Genomic DNA, 22,634 nt, shown 5'->3' with positions numbered 1-22,634 from the left:
TTTAACCTGGAACAATTTTCCTGTAGACGTGTTTGCAAAAAAAAGTGCATAGAACTCACCCTAAGTTGACCTGTGCCTAGGGACTAATTCACTCCTTTCTCAAAAACGCACCCCTTTAAATGGTAGTACTCCGCAGTTTTTTATCATTTGGTGGGCCATTGACCATATGAAACGATAAAACCCCGTTAACGTTGTAGTTCCTTTCTAAAATACATAATCAATAGCCTAAAATGGTATAATTGGATTTAAATTTGATATGTGCTATATGGTGACCAATATAATTTTTAGATTGAATCTCACTAAGGTAAGTATTCACTGTTCTACTGAGATGAAGACTTGCGTCATTGTTCATTAACACGAATTTGTTATCCAATATGGCTGGCAAATGGCAAAATAATTTTACAATGTTTTTAATGTACATAACAGCTGTCATTCACCCAATCACCTCCACAAGTTCGGTATCTCGGAAACTCGGTATCTCGGTACAGAAGCAATATTTACAAAACTTCGTCTACAGAAGAGTTGGGGAACAGTATGTCAGTTGTAACTTCATACAGAGCGGTAGTTTTGGTAGTGGTTTGATAGCATAGTGCTATGGAGCGGTACTGCTTTGAAAGGACATAGAGAACACGTGGAGGTGGTTAGGCGAATGCCAACTGATATGTACATTGAAAACATTTAAGCAGATCATGCTTTCTATTTGAAAGCCATATTAGAGATGACATACTGGTGTTAATGCACATCTTCATGTCGCTAGCACAGTAAAAACTTACCTTAATGATATTCAATTTAAAAATTATACTGCTCAGCATAAAGCCCAGATCAGGTATAAATACGATTATAGCATATGGCACTTTAAAAGATCGCATTCGGAAAATAAATCCTATTCCTATGATACATGGGGCTAAAGATAACAGCTCAAAAATTTCATTCCACATGCATATGCAATATTTTTGTCCGTGGGTATATTTTGCTATTGTTGGACAGTGAAAACAACAAAAATTATAGATTTCGAAAGTACATACACTTTTGCAGAAAGACTACAAAAATAAGGCTAGAAAAATGTAATACAAAATGCATAATTAAAATATCTTAGGCATAATTAAAACTCTTAGTAAGAACAGTTGAACATTATTGTAATAAAGACCTTAGTCAAAATTAGTTAGGTCATAAATACAACAAATCTACAAACCATCACCATCAACAAAAGTTACTACGCAAAAGAACTACAAGGGTCCATACCTGAATGTCGCCAACAAACACCTAGAATCCTAGAAGATACCAAATCCATGGACCAAAAATAAACATTCCAGTCGACATAGCTGCCAATGAAAACAATGAAAAATAAAATAGTCTACAGACCAGAAGGAATACCTCTTGGACTTTTGAAAAATGCAACACCAACGCTTGTTAGTATACTGACAGAACTTTTTAACACGTTGTCGGACAGTGCGTCAAGTGTATAAGCAAGTGTTGTGACATTATATGAATTTTGCAAAGCAGAATAGGGAAATTGCTGAGATTCTTTTAGCGCTTTTAGTTTATGGAAACAATAAGTTTTTAATAATTTTTTGTAAACATGTGGACGACGACCATCGATGCCCCGTCACATTTCATATGCATCTGTAGATGTAATGTGACAAAAAATATACTGATTTTTTGTCACAACTCTTTATTTTAAAAATGTCGTCAATAGACTTTGTGTCACATTACATCAAAGGAAATTAGATGTCTATAGACGTTCTGTCCGTCAACGTGTTACTAGATACTTAACCGGAGACAATAGAGCTAAAGAAAATATTAACTGGAGACAATATAACCGGAGACAATATAGGAAAGAAAAATGGATTACACCGATCCATAACAAAAAGGATAAGCCAGACTCTCAGAATTATACTACCGCTGCATCTCAGTTATCAGCATTTTCAGTAGTTTGTACGAAGAACTATGAACCACCTAGTCGAAAAATGAACCACGTTAGCTGGAACAGCAAGTAGGATTTCGAGTTAAACAATCTTGCATCGACCTTATCTACACTTTAACCCAACTAAATGAAAAAAGAATTGCTAGGGATAGATATGAAGAAGAAGAAGAAGAAGAAGAAGAAGAAGAAGAAGAAGAAGAAAAAGAAGAAGAAGAAGAAGAAGAAGAAGAAGAAGAAGAAGAAGAGCAAGACAAAGTTATTGGTTCCAATATTTGTTAAATATATTTAGAAATATAGCAAAATTTATTTTATTGGCTTACATTATGCTTTTTAATGTGATTCATGCTTGCAACTTTCTACATATTTTTTTAGTAAGACCGTAGGTGCAAAATTTCTGGCCAATGCTTTTTATTGTTATGCGAACATTCCCTTAATGACCAGTATTTTATGTGTCACAATAAAATTACAACTTTCCGCATATTTACTGGGTAGATTTCAGGGATTTTCAATACATACGGTTGATTTGCTGCAGAGATTGCAAAGTATAAAAAATGTATTCTTGAATAACATAAAATCCTTTATAAAAGGTATATTTGTTAAAATCCATATACAGGGCTACATCAAAGACAGAACTAGTTTTCGATCGGTTGACCGATCATCATCAGTGCAATCCTAAAATGTGTACAACCAGATAAAATGATGCAAAGTATTTAAAATGTTGACTAAGGTTATAAAAAGTTATAGGTTATACTCACTTAGAATCTACATGCAAGCCACCAAAGTGAAAATAACAGGGTAAAAACCCTTTACAATTGATCCGTCATCGGAACATATGACAAAGATGTGAATTATAACATGGATGATTAAGATATCCAATGTTTTTCGCCCGAGGTACCAATGAGCTCTATCTGACAAGTTCACATCATGACTGTATGGAAGCAAGTGATTTTGATAACGGAAATTCTGAATGGTGACATGACAGGAATGAGAGTTCCACAGGAAGTTATAATTTCCCTGTTGTTTTGTGGTATTTATTGTAAAATTTGTTAAATTAATAACAATAAAAACAGTCGTTCCCACTGTGGTAGATAGTCTGTAAAAATGGAAATAGACTTGATGTAAATGTTAAAATATTGTAATGGAGGAAGTAGGCAAACCACATTACACATAATACAGAAAACTCAATAAACATTATCAAACCCTTTATATGTGATATCTAGGGCTTAGAAAAGCAGTTGTGTGTTTATTTAAAAGTTATCAATTATATTAGAATAATTGGAAGTTGTTATAGTATGTGGAAGTACCATAAAAATCACTGTGTGGGTGACAAAGGTGTAGAACTGTTTTCTGATCTGGGAGGGATATATAATACAAGCTAAGATACATGCCACCATTTCTCAAGATCCCTGCATATCGCCTGAAACTCTAATAAGGGCCGGTTGTTCGAACGCTAATCAACAATGATCATTATCAAATAATTAATTACTGTCAATGTCAATTGTTAAAACATAATTAATTACAATTCTGAGACTATAATCAATTAATATAACAATAATTATTAACATAATTAATAATAAATCTCATAATTGTAATTAATTATGTTTTCAGCGACCCAAACAAAGTTGACATTGACAGTTTTGGTGACAGTAATTAAATATTTAATAATGATCATTGTTGATTAGCGTTCGAACAACCGGCCCTTGGGTTCGACAAAACAGACCAATATATGAGATAGCTAACATAGGGGAGAGGGGTGGTGTTATAAATTTATGAGAATATAATTAAAATGTAACATGAACGGGACCCAGAAAGAGTAGTGAGACTATTAAATTTAGTTGCAGTATGATTATATGGGGTGGATATAATTAAATTATTGATGAAAATTTAGAGATGAAACGGTATGTATGTGGGTGATGATAGCAGCTATTGGTTTGTGTGTGTATAATTGGATAGTGATAGTGGTTGATGGATAGAGATGAATAAGGAAAGAAAATCATTATGAATTGTGTCAAATCAGCTGTAAATGTGGCTATGTGAAAGCGATAGAGTAATAAAGAGGTGAAAAGTACTATTGTAATTAAAAAGAAGTTAAGAAAAAAGTTGTCGATGAAGTGGATGGAAGTCCCGGTTAAACGAAACATGGCGGTTGACACAATTTGGGCTTTTTTGTTTTTCTCTGACTATTTCAAATTCTAAAAACAAAAAAGCCCAAATTGTGTCAACCGCCATGTTTCGTTTAACCGGGACTTCCATCCACTTCATCGACAACTTTTTTCTTAACTTCTTTTTAATTACAATAGTACTTTTCACCTCTTTATTACCCTATCGCTTTCACATAGCCACATTTACAGTTGATTTGACACAATTCATAATAATTTTCTTTCCTTATTCATCTCTATCCATCAACCACTATCACTATCCAATTATACACACACAAACCAATAGCTGCTATCATCACCCAAATACATACCGTTTCATCTCTAAATTTTCATCAATAATTTAATTATATCCACCCCATATAATCATACTGCAACTAAATTTAATAGTCTCACTACTCTTTCTGGGTCCCGTTCATGTTACATTTTAATTATATTCTCATAAATTTATAACACCACCCCTCTCCCCTATGTTAGCTATCTCATATATTGGTCTGTTTTGTCGAACCCTTAGAGTTCCAGGCGATATGCAGGGATCTTGAGAAATGGTGGCATGTATCTTAGCTTGTATTATATATCCCTCCCAGATCAGAAAACAGTTCTACACCTTTGTCACCCACACAGTGAGTTTTATGGTACTTCCACGTACTATAAAAACTTCCAATTATTCTAATATAATTGATAACTTTTAAATAAACACACAACTGCTTTTCTAAGCCCTATATATCACATATAAAGGGTTTGATAATGTTTATTGAGTTTTCTGTAATATGTGTAATGTGGTTTGCCTACTTCCTCCATTACAATATTTTAACATTTACATCAAGTCTATTTCCATTTTTACAGACTATCTACCACAGTGGGAACGACTGTTTTTATTGTTATTAATTTAACAAATTTTACAATAAATACCACAAAACAACAGGGAAATTATAACTTCCTGTGGAACTGTCATTCCTGTCATGTCACCATTCAGAATTTCCGTTATCAAAGTCACTTGCTTCCATACAGTCATGACGTGAACTTGTCAGATAGAGCTCATTGGTACCTCGGGCGAAAAACATTGGATATCTTAATCATCCATGTTATAATTCACATCTTTGTCATATGTTCCGATGACGGATCAATTGTAAAGGGTTTTTACCCTGTTATTTTTACTTTGGTGGCTTGCATGTAGATTCTAATTGAGTATAACCTATAACTTTTTATAACCTTAGTCAACATTTTAAATACTTTGCATCATTTTATCTGGTTGCACATATTTGAGGATTGCACTGATGATGATCGGTCAACCGATCGAAAACTAGTTCTGTCTTTGATGTAGCCCTGTATAGGGATTTTAACAAATATACCTTTTATAAAGGATTTTATGTTTTTGTAATGGTATACAGCCAACTACAGGAAATTTTTCCTCGTGGAATTATTCTTGAATACTTGTATAAATATTAACAGAACTCAACATCACTAGACTTACCGCAGATAAAAGAAAGATATGAAGATATTGGTAGTTGGAGGAACAGTGGTTATTAAAAGGACTCGAGGATGATCTCCACTTCTATGGTAAGACCAACCAAAGAGCACTACTGGTTACTTATCTATTAGGTACTTATCTCTCACCACGCACAGGAGAAAGAAGAATGGATAGCAGCCATACGTCGAATGTCAATAACAATGTAACAGCAATGATAAAAGACAGCATGAACAATTCTACATATTAACAATAAGAAAATATATTCTAAATCTTTTTGAGAAAATCCATCAGATAGGTTTTCATTTGTTAATTACCTTTTTTTAGAATATTTAAGTATTATTAAAAAAAGGGTTAATAATCATGCTATAAATCTTTTGTAATTATTGAATTGAATTTTTTTTTGGTTTGCTTACTATTTGAATATCTGAAAAGTTTTTCAGTGTAGATAAAAAACCGTTAATTTTAAAAGCGAAACATGATAAGTCATTATATTTTAGTGTACCATTAAACAATTCTAAAATAATATTGTTCTCTTTTTAAAGTAAACTTTGCTACTGCATTTTCTTCTTATTTTTGCAAATATTTAGCTGCATATTTCTTTATTTCAGCAACGCTTTTACACCGGCTATATAAAATGCGCTTTTCATCTAACTGTACCTTAGGCGAACACATAAATATTAAAACTTTTGAGAATGCTCCACGCTCTAGTCGCAAATATATTTTTATTTATTGATGGAAAAAGTATTTGAAACAAAATGGAAAAATAGATATTGATACTCAGTCTATTTCAAAATAAATATATGCGCAATAAATATACGAGATCCCACTGCAGAATCACTACTTTCATATGATTCACATAATAAAGAAAAGTTACAAAATCACATTTTTATATACATCTGAGAATAGGAGAATACATTGATAACAGGTTGCCAGTCAAAAAGTGACCGCAAATAGTGTTAGTTAAAGCAATTAATTTTTTATGTGTAAGGTGCATATTTTTGTATTAAATTAAAGCTATTTTTTGCAATAAATTAAGCTATAAGGTTGCCTATGAAAAAATGCCCGCAAATTACGGCTGTCAGCTTTTAAAAACGCGAGGTATCAGAGGCAAAGTAAAAGAAAGCTAGCGCGCACCGCCGCTGGTTTGAGAAGATGATTGCTTTAACAATTCGCATTTGCCATCAAACATTGTCACATTTGACAAACTTGCGCGCTTTTCTTTAACTTTATCTCTGACATTTCGCGTTTTAATAGCTGGCAACCCTAATTTGCGGCCATTTTTTCACAGGCTACCTATGTAATTATCATCGTATTAGAAAACAATAATAGCTTTAATTTGCGGCCAGTTTTTGACAGGCAACATGTTATCAATGTATTCTCCTATTCTTAAGGACCCCGCAGAATCTTTATGGGAAATGGCTCTCTGTCAAATTCTCTGACACTTTGGGTTCTGGTAGTCCTTGATGTGTAGAACAAAATAGTCAATGGACCCCTAGCTGCAAAAAATCATGGTTTTAAGATATAAGCCTCTGAAGTTATACAGTGAGGACGTTTGAGTTAAAATATATTCATTTTCTCGACAATAAGCGACTCTGGAGATAAATCCCGAATCAGGTCGATTTTTATTTTTAAATTATAATTTGATGGCATATATATCATACTAGTGACGTCATCCATCTGGGCGTGATGACGCAATCGATGTTTTTTTTATTGAGCATAGGGGTTATGTGATAGCTCATTCGAAAGCGACTCTGGAGATAAATCCCGAATCAGGTCGATTTTTATTTTTAAATTATAATTTGTTGTCATATATATCATACTAGTGACGTCATCCTGGTCGTGATGACGCAATCGATGTTTTTTATTTAGCATAGGGGTTATGTGATAGCTCATTCGAAAGGTTATTCAATTCTCTATTCACTAATATAAACATTAACATAATAATTATTTATACAGGGTGTCCAAAAAAATTTTTAACTAAATTAATTGACACAAAAAGAAGAATGTGTGTAATTTTGAAATTTGTGTATTTAAATTAAACATTGCTTCTCGCTTAAATTAAATGTTCAAACTGCTAAGAGGTAGGTAGGTGGCAGCTTTAATATTGAATTAAGGCGAAAAACACTATTGATTTAAGAAATAAATATTTTTTCCTGATTTCAGATAATACTAAAATGTATTTGGAAATAAATTATGTACATTTTTCTTCTGTGTCAATTAATTTAATTAAAAAATTTTTTTGAGCACCCAGTAAAATATTTATTTTATTGTTTTTATTAGTAAATAGAGAATTAAATAACCTTTCGAATGAGCAATCACACGAGACCTATTGTCATTTAAAAAAAAAGCATCGATTGCGTCACCACGCCCAGATGGATGAGGTCACTGGTATGACATATATGCCCAAAAATTATAATTTAAAAATAAAAATCCACCTGATTCCTACAGACTTTTTTCTACACATCAAGGACTACCAGAACCCAAAGTTTCAGAGAATTTGACAGAGGGCCATTTCCCATAATAGACCAGGGCGCATTTGTAAAATATTAGTACATTTGGACGTCGAGAGGTGACTCATATTTTTTTGCAGAAATTGCTTGAAAATAACTCATATAATAATATTTGAGTTATCTTCCTACTCAAAAAGGCCAGGAACATTGTTTAAATGATCAAAATGTCAAAACATGAAGGAAAAATCGATTATTTTCTTCGTTTTTTGATTATAACTTTGAAAGTATTCATTTGTGAGAAAAGCTGTACTGACATAAAAGAAAATCTGTACTGTGGGAGGATAACCCAATTATTATTAAAGAGGTTAATTCCAAGAAATTTCTGCAAAAAATATGAGTCATTCTCCAACGTCCATCTCAAAACAGATGCGTCCTGGACTATAAGGTTTCTGCGGGGTCCTTTATATAAAAATGTAATTTTAAATATCAAGTATTAGCCCAGTAAATGAACGGGAAATACGGCGATACCGTGTAATTTTCAGGGGCAACTCCGAATTGCATGAAAATTTGGATAAAGGTTCTACTTACCCTATACTTCAAAGTTGAAATTTTGCCGTTGGTTGCTTTTACTTGGGGAGTGACAGTCACCCCTTCTCGGGGGTGAAAAAACATATATTCAAGATAAGACCGGAAATGGATAAATTGACTGCTTTTAAGCAACTTTTGTTCTATAGAGTTTTTTTATATAAGTCAATAATTTTCGAGTTATTTTCGATTGAAAATGTTTATTTTTCGACAAAAAAACTAAGTTTTCGGACGGTTTTTCGCAAATAACTCAAAAAGAAAATACTTGATCGAAAAAAATATCCTTGGCAGAAGTGTAGTTTATAAAAACTGAAAAAAAATGTGTATCAGTATAGTCTATCAATCGAGTAAAAACAAAGTTATAGCTCATAAAAAATACGTTCTTGTGCGTCTAATTCCAATTCGAATATTTCAAGGTGAAATCACCGAAAAACTAAGCACTTTTCGGGAATTTTATTTATTTATATTTAAACTTTTTTAAAGTGTTTATAAAAAGCTTTATTAGAATTGTTCATAAAAGTTTCTAGCATTAAAAATAAGCGAGTTACGCTCAAAATAAAGTTGGCCCTCTTTTTTTTTGTAAAAAAATCATGCAAATCTCCCCGTGTTTAGCTCCTCAAATGAAATTAATCGCTACCGCTTTACAAACAATTTACTTACTTATCTATTTTTTATATGATCTGTCAGTCTCGCCAGTTAAAAGTGCTTATTTTTGAAAGAGTTATAGTTAAAAAAGCTTTAACCGGTCACTAATCACGACTGTATGCAAATTTTGAACAGCCATATCTTAACCAATTTTTGTCTTGCGGAAAAACAAAATGAAACTAGCATATTTATAATAACAAAACCTATATTTTTCTACTCTTTAAGATTTTTCTTATTACTAATACTTTTTAAGTTATTTTGAAAAAAGGAAATTTTTCAAACATTTTTAGAAAATTTTGTTTTACTATAAAACCAAATTTTTTCAAAAATAAGCACTTCAAGCCAATCAAACTTACAGATCATATAAACAATACACATACAGTTAAAATAAATGGTAAAGCGGTAACGATTAATTTTATTTAGGGTGCAAAATAGAGGGAGATTTTCACATTTTTTTTACCAAAAAAGGGGCCAACTTTTTTTTCCAGTGTAACTCGTTTATTTTTGGTGCTACAAACTTTTGTAAAAAACAAATATAAATATTTTTTGGGTACTTTAAAAATGTTAATAAGCTTTTCCCGAAAAGTGCTTAATTTTTCGGTGATTTCGCGTTGACTTTTTCGATTTGGAATCAGACGAATAAGAACGTATTTTTCATGAGCTACAACTTTGCTTTTTCTCAATTTATATACTTTACTGATATACCATTTTTGTTTGTTTTTTTATAAGCTACACTTTTGCTTAGAATATTTTTTTTGATAAAATATTTACTTTTTGAGTTATTTGCGAAAAACGGTCTGAAAACGTAGTTTTTTTGTTTGTCGAAAAATCAATATTTTCAATTGCGAATAACGCGAAAAGTATTGACTTACGTAAGAAACTCTATAGAACAAAAGTTGCTTAAAATCAGTAAATTTATCCATTTCCAGTCTTATCTAGAACGTATGGTTTTTCACCCCCGAGGCGGGGTGACTGTCACCCCCCAAGTAAAAGCAACCAACGGCACAAATTCAACTTTGAAGTGGAGGGTAAGTAGAACCTAAATCCAAATTTTCATGCAATTCGAAATTGCCCCTGAAAATTACACTCCAAACCGGTCATTTATTGGACTATATGTGAACGTAGTGATTCTGCAGAGCGATCTTTGACTAATACGTTTTCATCAATAAATGAATATGATTGTCGATATGATAATAGGCATATGCTAATAGAGTGACATTTTTCAGATATTCGATGACGAGACGAGACTTATTCGCGCTCAAACGGCGTCTCTGTTGAAACGGATTCATGACCCGGTTCCTCGTGTCCAACGATACAGCTGGCCCGCGGTCGCTGCAAAGTAAGTTTAAACAAAATTACACTTTTATAAAAAAGAACTTTTTTATAATAAAGCCTTTTTATTATTTATAGGAAAGAATATAGAGACAGAAAAATGAAAGAATACCCATGAACGAACATATAAAACACGCTGTATTTTCCTGTCACCGTGTCACAAAGAAAATTGTCCAGTGCAAGTACATGTAATAATAATTATTACATGTACTTGCGCTGGCCAATTTTTTGTGTGACACGGTGACAGGAAAATACAGCGTGTTTTATATGTTCGTTCATGGGTAATCTTTAATTTTTCCTACTGCATAGAATAATTTAACGATAAACGATTTAACGATAAAATGCTTAAAATTCCAAAAATTACACTCTTATAAAAATAGTTATTTATGAAACAGTTCGTGAAGTATTCTTCCGTATGACAACGGAGCGAGTGCTATAAATCGCGTAAGTTCGCAAAAAGTACTTCACGCACAATTTCATGCAATATTTTATCTACGATAAACAAATAAAAAAGCTGTAACTCTTCGTCACTGGAATTCATTTCTATTCTACAATATTTAGAACTTTGACATTTAAGAATTCTAACTACTTTCAAACCACAAAACTGTCAAAACTTTTGTTGAAATTCATTGCTCATATTGTCATCACCATGACAACGCGAAAGCTAAAAACAGTGCGAAAAGTAAATTCCATTTAAAATACATTGTTACTTCACGCACACTTTAAATCCTTCACGCACTGCTATCTACTATAATGACAGTTTTTACAAACTAAAACTTATACATAATACAGTGAAACCTGTCAATAACGGTCACTAAAAATGACAAAACTATTGGCCGATATAAAAAGGTGGCCGCTAACTAGGGATGGGAAAAACCTACCGGTTTAAACCTAAAACCGGTTTTTTACTTCGCAATAACCGGTTTTACCGGTTGTTTTTTTTGTCCCGGTTATAACCGGTTTTTTCTTTTTAAAGTAAAAACCGGTTATTATTTCGGATAGGTATTATTTCGGAATCGGTTTCGAAACCGGTTAGGTATTATTTCGGATCCCAATCATAATTATTATTCTCAAGTAATTATTTCAAACAAAACCATAATTCAAATTTTATTTTATTTTATAAAATACAGAAGCAAACTGAAAGTGCAATCTCACATCAACCAGAAACAATTATTAAGTTTTATTATAATATTTCCTTGAAAAGATATTTGTAATCATAATACAGTAAAACCTCGATATAACGGACTAATTGGAGGGACGGGGTGTCCGTTAAAGCCGAAACTCCGTTATATAAAAATAGGTTTAAAGTAAAAAATACATGTATTTAGAAATAATGTGTCTTCATTTTGCTATAATAAAAAGTTTATTGAAATTATTAAATTTATAAAATACAGCGTTTGGAGTCCACGGGGACCCCGTTGTTATGCAATGTATCTTGGTATGGGCAGGGTTAAGTATGTATAATATAATTAGTATTATATTATTATACGGTAATAGGGTATTTTTAATTTTTTTACATTTGGCCGGATTTTTTGTCCGTTATACCCGAAGTTCGTTAAATAGAGGTCCGTTATATCGAGGTTTTACTGTATTTACATAAGAAGTGATCTAGTTGAATGCAAACATAATCTATTTGTCACACTTAACTCTTGACATTGAAAGTGGGTGAATGACTTTTTCTGATTACCAAAAATAATGCTCTGACTATGAATATCGAATTACTGATTACGAATACGAACCTCCAATAATTTCGCTAAGTTTTCAAAACGATACACTCATACAGGAAATTTTAAATGAGTTAAATTGTACATATTCTTCAAATATACAAACGTGTACAAAAAAGTAATACATGTTCTTTCGATAATACTAATTTTGATCATATTGATATCGAGTCGAATGGAGTATCGCAAACTAAAGTTTATTGTAAATGTAACTTTGTAACCTATTGGATTAAAAAAACCGAAAACCGGTTTTTCCAAAAACCGGTTTTTTTTGGCCGGTTATAACCGCCAGGTTAAACCGTAAGCAAAAAAACCGGTATAACCGAAAACCGGTGTTTTGTCAAAAACCGCCATCCCTACCGCTAACACCAGGCTTTGTAGTCCACAAATTTTGGTTTTGGGAACTTTGTAACTGGCCGGCTTGTACAGGTGGCCGGTTTTGACAGGTGGCCGTTAACACAGGTTTTACTGTATGACATAGAGTAGAAAAAGTACTTTTTATAATACCACGGTTTTGTTATTGTACATGTACATATGTAGGACACAACAAATTTGAAAAGAATAATTAACTTATAAAATATGAATTTTTAGTAGGTGTATTAACTGTTATTTATAATTATGATTCCAAAACTTACACTAGTATAAAATAGTATTTTTTAAAATACCACTGTTGTTTAAAATGGTATATATAATTTTAAGTATATATAGTTTTAATTATTTATTAAAACAATTAAAAAAAGATACGCAACAGCCGAGTTCCAACTGGCGACCTCTCGATCTGCAGTTTAATGCCACTGAGGCATCATCAATTTGTAGATATCGATTTATTAACGTACTTTAAAATATCATTACATTAGTTACATTTTTAAAATAGTTTGAAATGAAAAAAAAATGGATTTATCCATACTGTGTGATTGGTCAATAAAGCAAAATCAATAAGATAAGTAATAGATGGTAATAAAAGTTAATAACAAAAATTGTAGCCAACTTTGATTACAGATTGATAATCAGTAATCGTAAATTGTAAGTTTTAGACAATTATTCAGTCATGGCTTACATAAAATCTGGGAAGATTTAGACCCGTAATTATTAATAATTTTGCTCTGAAAAATGAAAATATCTCGAAAACTAATAAATTTACACATAGGGAATGTTATACAAAAATTATAGTATGATAATGATACTTTTAGATAATGATATAAAATACAGGGTGTTCTATTTAAAATTACTGAGAAAATAATGTAATTGCGTTTTGACTCACCCTGTATTCAATATAAAGAAAATTAGCAAAACAAACATTTACGAAAATTTTGACAATAAATAAAAAAATATGAGGTCAATAAACCATTGACCTTGTGCTTGCTTTTATTTATACAGGTAGTTAAACTTGTTACGATTTTCATATAAAATTGGTTATAACTTTGTAAATACCCCGTACAACATACCAAACCTTTATATTTTTGTAATCGAAAAGTTACGAAGATATCGAATATATAATAAAATTTAGGGTGTTCTATTTAAAAAAACATAAGTTTGGTCTGCCACTATGTTATCGAACACCCTGTAACATTTTAACTAATTTTTTATTGTTAAGCTCAAAGTTCGCTACAATTTTTATTATTAAGTTTTATCGCTATACATTATTATAACGGGTCTACGGAGCTTCACCCACTAATAATTAATCACCCTGTATAATAGCAGTTAAATATTGCATTGTTAGCTAGTTCTAAGCTATCCTGAAAATTTCAGGTGTCTAGATAGCCTAGAACTATTTTTAAAATGGATTACAAAATTTGCGGAGTCCGTGACACCAACCAAGCCAAGTATATAAAAAGGTTTTAAAAAGTTACCTTTTAGTTGAACTTTTAGTTACCTTTTAGTTGAATTCACATTAGTTTTAGTCGTTATAAGTATATGAGTTGACACAATGCGAAGAACGAGATTATTGCTTCTTTTTCTTCTTGTGCCACTCCTACGGAGATTGGAAATTATCAAGGCTATCCTGACCTTGTTTACAGCTGACCTAAAAAGTTCATTAGTGGTACAGCCAAACCACTCTCTCAAATTCCGCAACCATTACATTCTTCTACGGCCTGGATTGCGTTTTCCTTCTATTTTTCCTTGCGTTATATTTTGAAGTAATGCGTAATTATGACCTCTCATCAGATGACCCAGATATTCGAATTTTCTTCGTTTTGTCGTTAACAAATTTTCTGAGTCTTTTGCTATCCTTCGTATTACTTCAAAGCTTGTGACTCGTTCAACCCAACTTATCTTCAGCATTCGACGGTAGCACCACCTCGAAATTTTCAATATTTTTATGTTGTTCTGTTTGAGAGTCCAGGCCTCTACACCGTATAATAGCGTGTTAAATACGTAGCCTCTTAGCATTGTTAATCGTAGAGGGATGCTTATATCTCTGTTGCAGAAGAATTTTCTCATCTTTATGAAGGTGGCCCTGGCAATTTCGATACGTCTTTTTATTTCATTGTTTGGTTTCCAGTTTCGTTTATTAAAGTTCCCAATTATTTGTAACTAGATACTTTTTCAATTTGAATGCCGTTTATACTAATATGTGCTGGTTGTGTCATGTTTTTACTAAAGACTATATACTTGGATTTTTTGATAATGATGTTTATGCCATAAATGTTGCAAGCAATATTTATGTTTGTAAGTAATCGTTGTAATTCTTTTACTGTTTCGAATATTACTTACAACCTCTCCATTGATTACAATTCCTTCGTTTCCTTGCAAAAGGACTTCCTGGCAAATGCTTTCACTATATACATTAACCCTTAAACGCCCAAGGGTGGGTAAAAAATGTCCACGTAATGCGTATTCCCTTGTAACATACTTACTACGTGTTTAAAAATTTAAAAAAAATTATTTATTGTTAAGAAGACAGCCTTTTATCGGATGTTAAATTGTATCTACCGATATTTTTGAAAATAAAAGTAATAGCTTGAGTTAAATATAGTCCTGTCGCTAGAGGGGGCACAACGGCCTCCTTAATTCAGATGGACTTACCCAAGTTTTTTTTATATATTTTGACCCGTAGAATACGAATTTTTTGGGTAACAGTTGATCCGGATGTCGACAAGTTTGTTATAGACAAAGAACTTGAGGAATTACATAACAGCGATTTCTCGCAAAACAAAACATATTTTTGTATTTTTTGGGTCGTTTTAAGCAAAAAATATTCCTACAAGTTTTTTCGTAGAATGCACAGTTTTCGAGAAAACCGCGGTTGAACTTTCAAAAAATCGAAAAATTGCAATTTTTTAACCCGAATAACTTTTGATTAAAAAATAAAGTAGCAATTCTGCTTACCGCATTTGAAAGCTTAAGTCAAATTATATCGGTTTTGATTATTTGCATTGCTAAAAATTAATTTTTTTTACTGCTGAACAAAGCTATAAACACATAGTGTTTCCCGTGCCTAATACATGCGTTTTAACGCATGCTACGTAGAAATTGCCTCGCTTACACTTGTAGCTACCCTACCTACTCGTTAGATTTTAAATGAGAAATCATTGAAAACATCACTCACGCACTAGGTGTTTATAGGTTTGTTTACCAATAAAATAATAAATTTTTAGCAATGAAAATAATCAAGACCGATATATTTTGACTTAAACTTTCAAATGCGGTAAGCAGGATTGCTATTTTATTTTTTAATCAAAAGTTATTCGGGTTCAAAAATTGCAATTTTTCGATTTTTTTAAAGTTCAACCGCGATTATCTCGAAAACTATGCATCCTACGAAAAAACTTGTCAGAGCATTTTTTGCATAGAATGACCCAAAAAATACAAAAAGATGTTTTGTTTTGCGAGAAATCACTGTTATGTAATTCCTCAAGTTCTTTGTCTATAACAATCTTATCGACATCCGGATCAACTGTTACCCAAAAAATTCGTATTCTACGGGTCAAAATAAATAAAAAAAACTTGGGTAAGTCCATCTGAATTAAGGAGGCCGTTGTACCCCCCTGGCGACAGGACTAATATGGGTGGGCATAAAAAGTACACCCTTGGTAAAACTTGTTACTAAAGGTTTCTATATAATTTATCGTTGGAAGGAACATAATCCATATAATTATCGACGTATAATTACATAATCGACATAATTATGCGCGAATTAGGAGGCTGAAATGAAGAATATGGAGAAAATCGACAAATTTGAATTACTGGCTTCTACTGGTATATTAATTTTGATGTACATTGTAATTTTGTTGTAAGGTTTGTAAATTGTTTATATTAATATTTTACAAGATGCTGTGTTTATTAAGCATAAGATCCTTAAGTTTAATCCATTTCCAACAACTCTTAATAAATATATTTGCTATTTTTAAGGTGGACATTTTTTACCCACCCTTGGGCGTATATGGAACATAAAAAAGGTTCGTTTAAGGGTTAAATAGCAGTGGTGACCAAAGGCATCCCTGTCATACTCCTCTACGTATTTCTATTGCTTGTGATGTCTCATTTTCTATTTTAATGTTAGCTTTCTGATTCCAATATAAATTGAGAATTCTCAGATCTTCATTATCTATGTATTTTTTTTCAAAAATGTCTCTTAGCTTATTTTGAAATTTGTTAATAGCTTCTCGGTGTCTAGTCAGACAAACTTTTATGTATGGGAACACTGGAACAGGGGAAGTTTTAATTGTGGAACAGTTTAAAAATTTGGAACGTCAGATTACGAAAACGTTCCATGTATTATGTCGGACAGAACATCCAATTGATTTGTTACCCTTTCATTACACTCTCATGCAAAAATCAGACTGCTATTACTAGCCAACATGATTCTTGTCATTTGATATTTTCTTCGTGTTCCACTCATTAAAATGCTCAGTTGGTGATAAACACCAGTCTGATTTTTGCCCGAGAGTTTAATGAAATGGTAACAAATCGATTGGAAGTTCTGTCCGACAAAATATATGGAACATTTTCGTAATCTGACGTTTCAAATTTTTAAACTGTTCCACAATTAAAACTTCCCCTGTTCCAGTGTTCCCGTACATTAAAGTTTGTCCGACTAGACACCAGTAAGCTATTAACAAATTTTCAGCTTGCTATTAATCAACTTTTTTTTGGTACGCGGGATCCAGGTCAATTAGGCGGTAGTTGTGTTCTGTTTTAGAATCATTTTGCCGAGTACACTAGAATTTTAGCCTCTAGACATATTTTATTATGTACGCGTAGAAATAATATTTGAAGATTTCTATTAATGTGAACTTAAAAAAATACAAAATAATATATTTCATTTAATTTGTGTAAATGGATTATAAAGCGTTTTTATGAAGCACATTTGTTCTGAACACACTGTAATTGTAATCGAATGAAGGTGATATTTTGGCATAAATTGCTAACATTTATTTGACAGTTGCGGTGATGACACTTTATATTTGTTTTTATTCTTTATTATAAGTATGTGTTTTATTATATTTACTGTTTTTATTATTTACTTTAACGTAAGATTATAACTTAATTCTTGTTTTCGTACTTCCGGGCCTAAAGTGACAACTTCACTCCCTTGTGACAGGTACTAAAGTGTCACATTTAATCCCTCCGGGATTAAATATTGACGAAACTCCCGGAACGATTAAATCACAAACAAACGAATTTAAGGGATATTTTATTGAAAAATATAATTAATTAGAATGGTAATTAACGTTAATATTCAAATTAATATTGTGACAGTTCGTCATATTGACCAGTCTTTCCTGGGTTAATGCAGCAGGTAACTGACGAGTAACAGATAGGTCCTTTTCATATTGAACTGGTGTTTGTTTCGAAGATCCTGCGGAAACAGGAAGCGAGAATGAGGACTGTGGCATAACTATAGTGGACGAATCGGCGACTTGACCAAATATTTTATCTGAAATTTTTTGTTTATTTTTAATAGACGATTCAATATATCCCTCGGCCACGTTGGAGGATTTCCATCCTCCATGTCTCTTCAGCACGTCTATTGTTGCTCCCGAATCAGCTAACAAAGACGCAGATGTGCGTCTAAAACAATGTCCCGTATAAGACGTCGCATTTTCTAATTTCAAGAAAGCTGCTATTTGCCGTGGAATTGTACCAAACATGTTTTTTCCTACTACTCGCGTAGTACATTCTTTGTTGATGTATTGAACAAAAAATTTTGAATGAGTTGTCCCTGTCTTTCGCAATGCCACATATTTCCGAAATATCGCCACAAAACTGATGGCACTGTTTTCTGAATTTTTGATCACAAAATTTCGGTCAATTTTATTTTTGGTGTTTCTAATCGCAATTAGGAAGGAATCGCCCAAATCTCTCACATCGTCGATTTCTAAATCAACCAACTCTTTTCCACGACAAGCTCCCGCAACGCCCAAAATAAGTGCAACCTACAAAAAAATTGATTTCTTAAAATTTCTGAATATAAACAAATTTCCAAATTTACCTTAAGCATTAAATATTTATCATCCGGAGCCTCCCGTAAGAACTGATCTACCTGCTCAGACGTGAGAATTCTTGACTTCTTTGGCTTAAATCCCTCATTTCTTCTCTTCAAAAAAGCTAATAATTTTGGAAATTTACTTATATCAATATCTTCTCTAATGTTAATAACCGATTTCAGCATTGAGTAATGTGCCCAGAGAGTTGAGGCACAAACCGCTTTTGATTTATCATCGAAGTAGACTAACAGCGCATTTTCAGTAGGTTGTCTCACATTTTTTAAGCGGCACCACTTTTTAAAAGCATCGTACTGCTGCTCGTATAGTTTTCTAGATTTCGGTGGTAACAATTCTTCACCTACTTCGGCTGCTCTTTTATCAATATCAGATACACCTTCTTCACTCATGATACCAATAATTATCAATAACAATGTTTCTTTACAATGACACTAGTAATGACAATGTTTCTAAATTATAACTGTCACAACGCAATGTTACTATGGTAACTTATTTTAAAGACAGTTTATTAAATGAGTTGAAGAGAGAAAAAACTGATTGAAATTATTGAAATAATTAATAAAATCATACCGGAAGTACGAAAAGTATCGTATATACCTTGCGACTGAAGTACATTTAATCCTTCAGGTAAATTATGGCCCTCCCTGCGGTCGGGCCATAAACTTTACCTTCAGGATTAAATGTACTACTTCAGTCCCGCGGTATATAATGTACTATTTCTATTTTTTTACAAGTAACTAAGTTTTATATATTTACAATGAATACTAATTTGTTTTTTTGTATAATCCATTTTCATCCAAAGCGAAATGTTTAAATTTATTATACAGAGTTGGTCGAAACTCGGAATGGCTATTTCTTAAATGGAACACCCTATATTTTATTATTGTAATGAAGGTATATTTTTTACATTTATAAGGTAAGATCTTTTATGGTACTTTTGCATTTCTTAATTATTCCCTACACCTAGCTGCTTTCACTTGTGAGTAATTCGTGATTCTTTAAGCCAAACATTAATTGCAATAAAGATGAAGTGAAATTTTATTAGGTCGGCCGTGAAAATATTCAATCAAAATAATTTTTCGAAAATAAATACATATTAATCTAAAATGATCCTTAATTTATTAATATTAGATGATATATCAAAATGTCTACGTAGTTAAGATTGTTGGTGCGGAAAATATTCATAAAACATACAATATTCTACTGAGTTGGCTATGATTTTGACACTAAACTTGCTTAAACAGTTGACATTGCACTATTTTTATAGTTACAGTTGCTATGTTACCGTTACTAATATGAATTCCTCTAATGAGGAACTGATTAGTAGTTGTGTGCTCTAAGAGAGTAACAAAAATATGCTACTAGCAATAAGATTTTATCATCAGAAATTTCCTGATAAACGACAACCAAGAAGAGACACTTTTCAAAGTTTACTAGAGCGATTTAGACGTACTAGATACTTAGATTAGGAGAACGGTCGTACCACTGTTCAGAGATTCAGTGATACTAAGGATTACATTTTTAATTCATTTTAATTATTTACCATTTTTACATAGTTTTTGTTCAATCAAATTTCTCGTAATCTAAATGTACAGTCCGCTGAAACCGTTCAAGTAAACTTTGAAAAGTTTCCCTTCTTGGTTGTCGTCTATCAGGGAAATACTAGTGATACATTCTTATTACTAGTAGTGCATTTTTGTTAAACTTATCTAGCTCAAAAACCATATTAGTAAGTACCTCATTAGAAAAATTAATATTATTAAAAGTAGTCTAGGCGCCAGAGGGGTCGCCGTGTCCTTTTCAATTCTGATGTACAAACTCAACGATTTCTTATGGATTTTTGGTTGCTGATTACGAATTTCGAGGGTGGATTTCGATCCGAGTGGTGAAAAAATTGTTATAAACAATTTAATTGTTTATAAGGCTCATTGGCACATAAACTTTAAGAGATAAAAAAATGTTTCAAATAATATTTGTTACTTAATAAAAACGAAGAAAATAACGTTTACTAAACTTGAATCCAACTATTAGAATTTAATTGTAAAATTAGTGCACAATGCAAATTGCAAATTGCAAAATAAATATTTTTCGAAGCTTTATCGATCATAACTCGGCTTTTACGCATGCAAATGAGCCTTAGAAGGTCTTATTGTAAAGCTTGATTAATAGGCTTCCAAACAAAGTTTGTTAAATTACTTATTATCTTTATTTCTTTTAAAGTTATACCAGTTTGAATTTATAATTTTCTTAAAAAAATTGTACATTAATTTGTTTATAAGGGTTTCAAGCAAATTTGAGCTATAAACATTTGTACTTTAATTAACAATGATGATAGAAAAATTCAAAAGGAACAATTTGAGCTTACAAAAATGTTCCTAAGTTTATTTTTGACCAAGATATCGATATTTTAATGGCGCACTATAAGGCGCAAGATCGGCTCTGTCAAGTAAGTGAGGAAATTCGTAGCCAAAATATTGATATCTTGGCCAAAAATAAACTTACGAACATTTTGGTAAGCTCAAAATGTTTCTTTTGAGTCCTTCTGTCATTATTGTTAATTAAAGTAAAAATGTTTAAAGCTCAAATTTGCTTGAAACCCTTATAAACAAATTATTGTACAATTTTTTTAAGAAAATTATAACTTTAAACGGGTATAACTTTAGAACAAATGAAGATAAAGTAATTGAAGATAAAGTAATTTAACAAACTTTGTTTGAAATCCTATTAATTATTTGATGTTTCTATTTCAATTTGACGTTTATTTGTGTACGCCAAAACGTATAACATGGGAAATTAAAATAAAAATTTTTCGACGTCATACATAGATATAATTATAACTGAAGTAAACTAGTCACGTATAAGAACTAGCTTTATCTTGTACTATTTCACAACTTAATATATATATGTTTTTCATCGTTTCGTTATTTTGCCGGTAATTAGGGCACTCATCACTGTATATAAAAAATGTTAAAAAGAAATGTGAGTTTAAATTTTTCACATCCGAATAAAGAAACTTCTTCAAAATGATTTCACAGGACGATGAGTGTGTTAGGCCATCCATCTTATTCACCTGACTGAACAACCTAACTTTTATCCGTTCACAAATCCATATATTTATTAAAAAAATAAAAGTTCATAAGGGCAAAACTGTCACGGGAAAAGCATTACTGATCAGCTCAAGCAAAACGAAAACAAAGCCGAATTCGTATGGATTTTTGTAGACAGAGGTGGATATTATTAAAGGATATTATATCCAAATAATGTGATAATATACAGTGAGCACGTAAAGGTTGGAATAAATTAATTTTTGCATGAATGGACGATTTTGGAAAAAAATCTCGAAACTGGTCGATTTTTATATTTAAATTGGGACTTTTGGCATATACAGGTTCCTCGAGCTTTAAAGGGATCATAGCAAATAAATGTATTTCGGCTCAATTCAGCTTTAGGCGGTTGGCAAACAAAAGGTTTTCAAATAATTATTATATTATAAAAATGCAATACTTCAGTCGACTGCTGGATTCTGAATTAAGCTACGCAATTGCAAGAGCCCACGTCACATTTACGAACGGTTATTGGTTAACGGTAATTTTGCGAACGGTTATTTTTCAAGGCTGGTCTAATTATTTCCGATTGAAGAACTCGAGTTAATTATAAAAATGTTAAAAGGTTGCTATTCTGAAATTTTAATTTATAAGTAATAAATAGTATCTAACTAATAAGTATTTCTAGCAAATACTGATATTTAAAATTTATTTTGTATTTAGTTTTTAAGAGGGTAAGCGCAAAATTTTGGGCCAATACCTTTTAAATCCATTTATTTCTTTCGAATCCTAAGAAAACTAATAAGTATTTTTGAAAACATTTTCTATTCTCATACTATAATATATGGTCCAAGAGT

General features: G+C 31.8%; 1 protein-coding gene across 10 annotated transcripts in view; it reads left to right on the top strand.

Annotated features, from left to right (window-relative positions):
* LOC114329870 (golgin subfamily A member 6-like protein 22) overlaps nt 1–22,634 on the top strand; it is a 482,825-nt gene that overhangs the window by 301,659 nt on the left and 158,532 nt on the right. For all 10 annotated transcript variants that reach the window (XM_050658302.1, XM_050658300.1, XM_050658299.1 and 7 more), the window contains one exon: nt 10,458–10,570. In XM_050658302.1, the coding sequence (XP_050514259.1) occupies nt 10,458–10,570 (113 nt within the window). The remainder of the gene's footprint in view (nt 1–10,457; nt 10,571–22,634) is intronic.

Source organism: Diabrotica virgifera, chromosome 8 (genome assembly GCF_917563875.1).
Source record: "Diabrotica virgifera virgifera chromosome 8, PGI_DIABVI_V3a".
In the NCBI taxonomy this organism is placed as follows: domain Eukaryota; kingdom Metazoa; phylum Arthropoda; class Insecta; order Coleoptera; family Chrysomelidae; genus Diabrotica; species Diabrotica virgifera.
The sequence above is the reverse complement of the archived record's forward strand: the minus strand, read 5'-3'. Positions and strand labels throughout refer to the sequence as shown.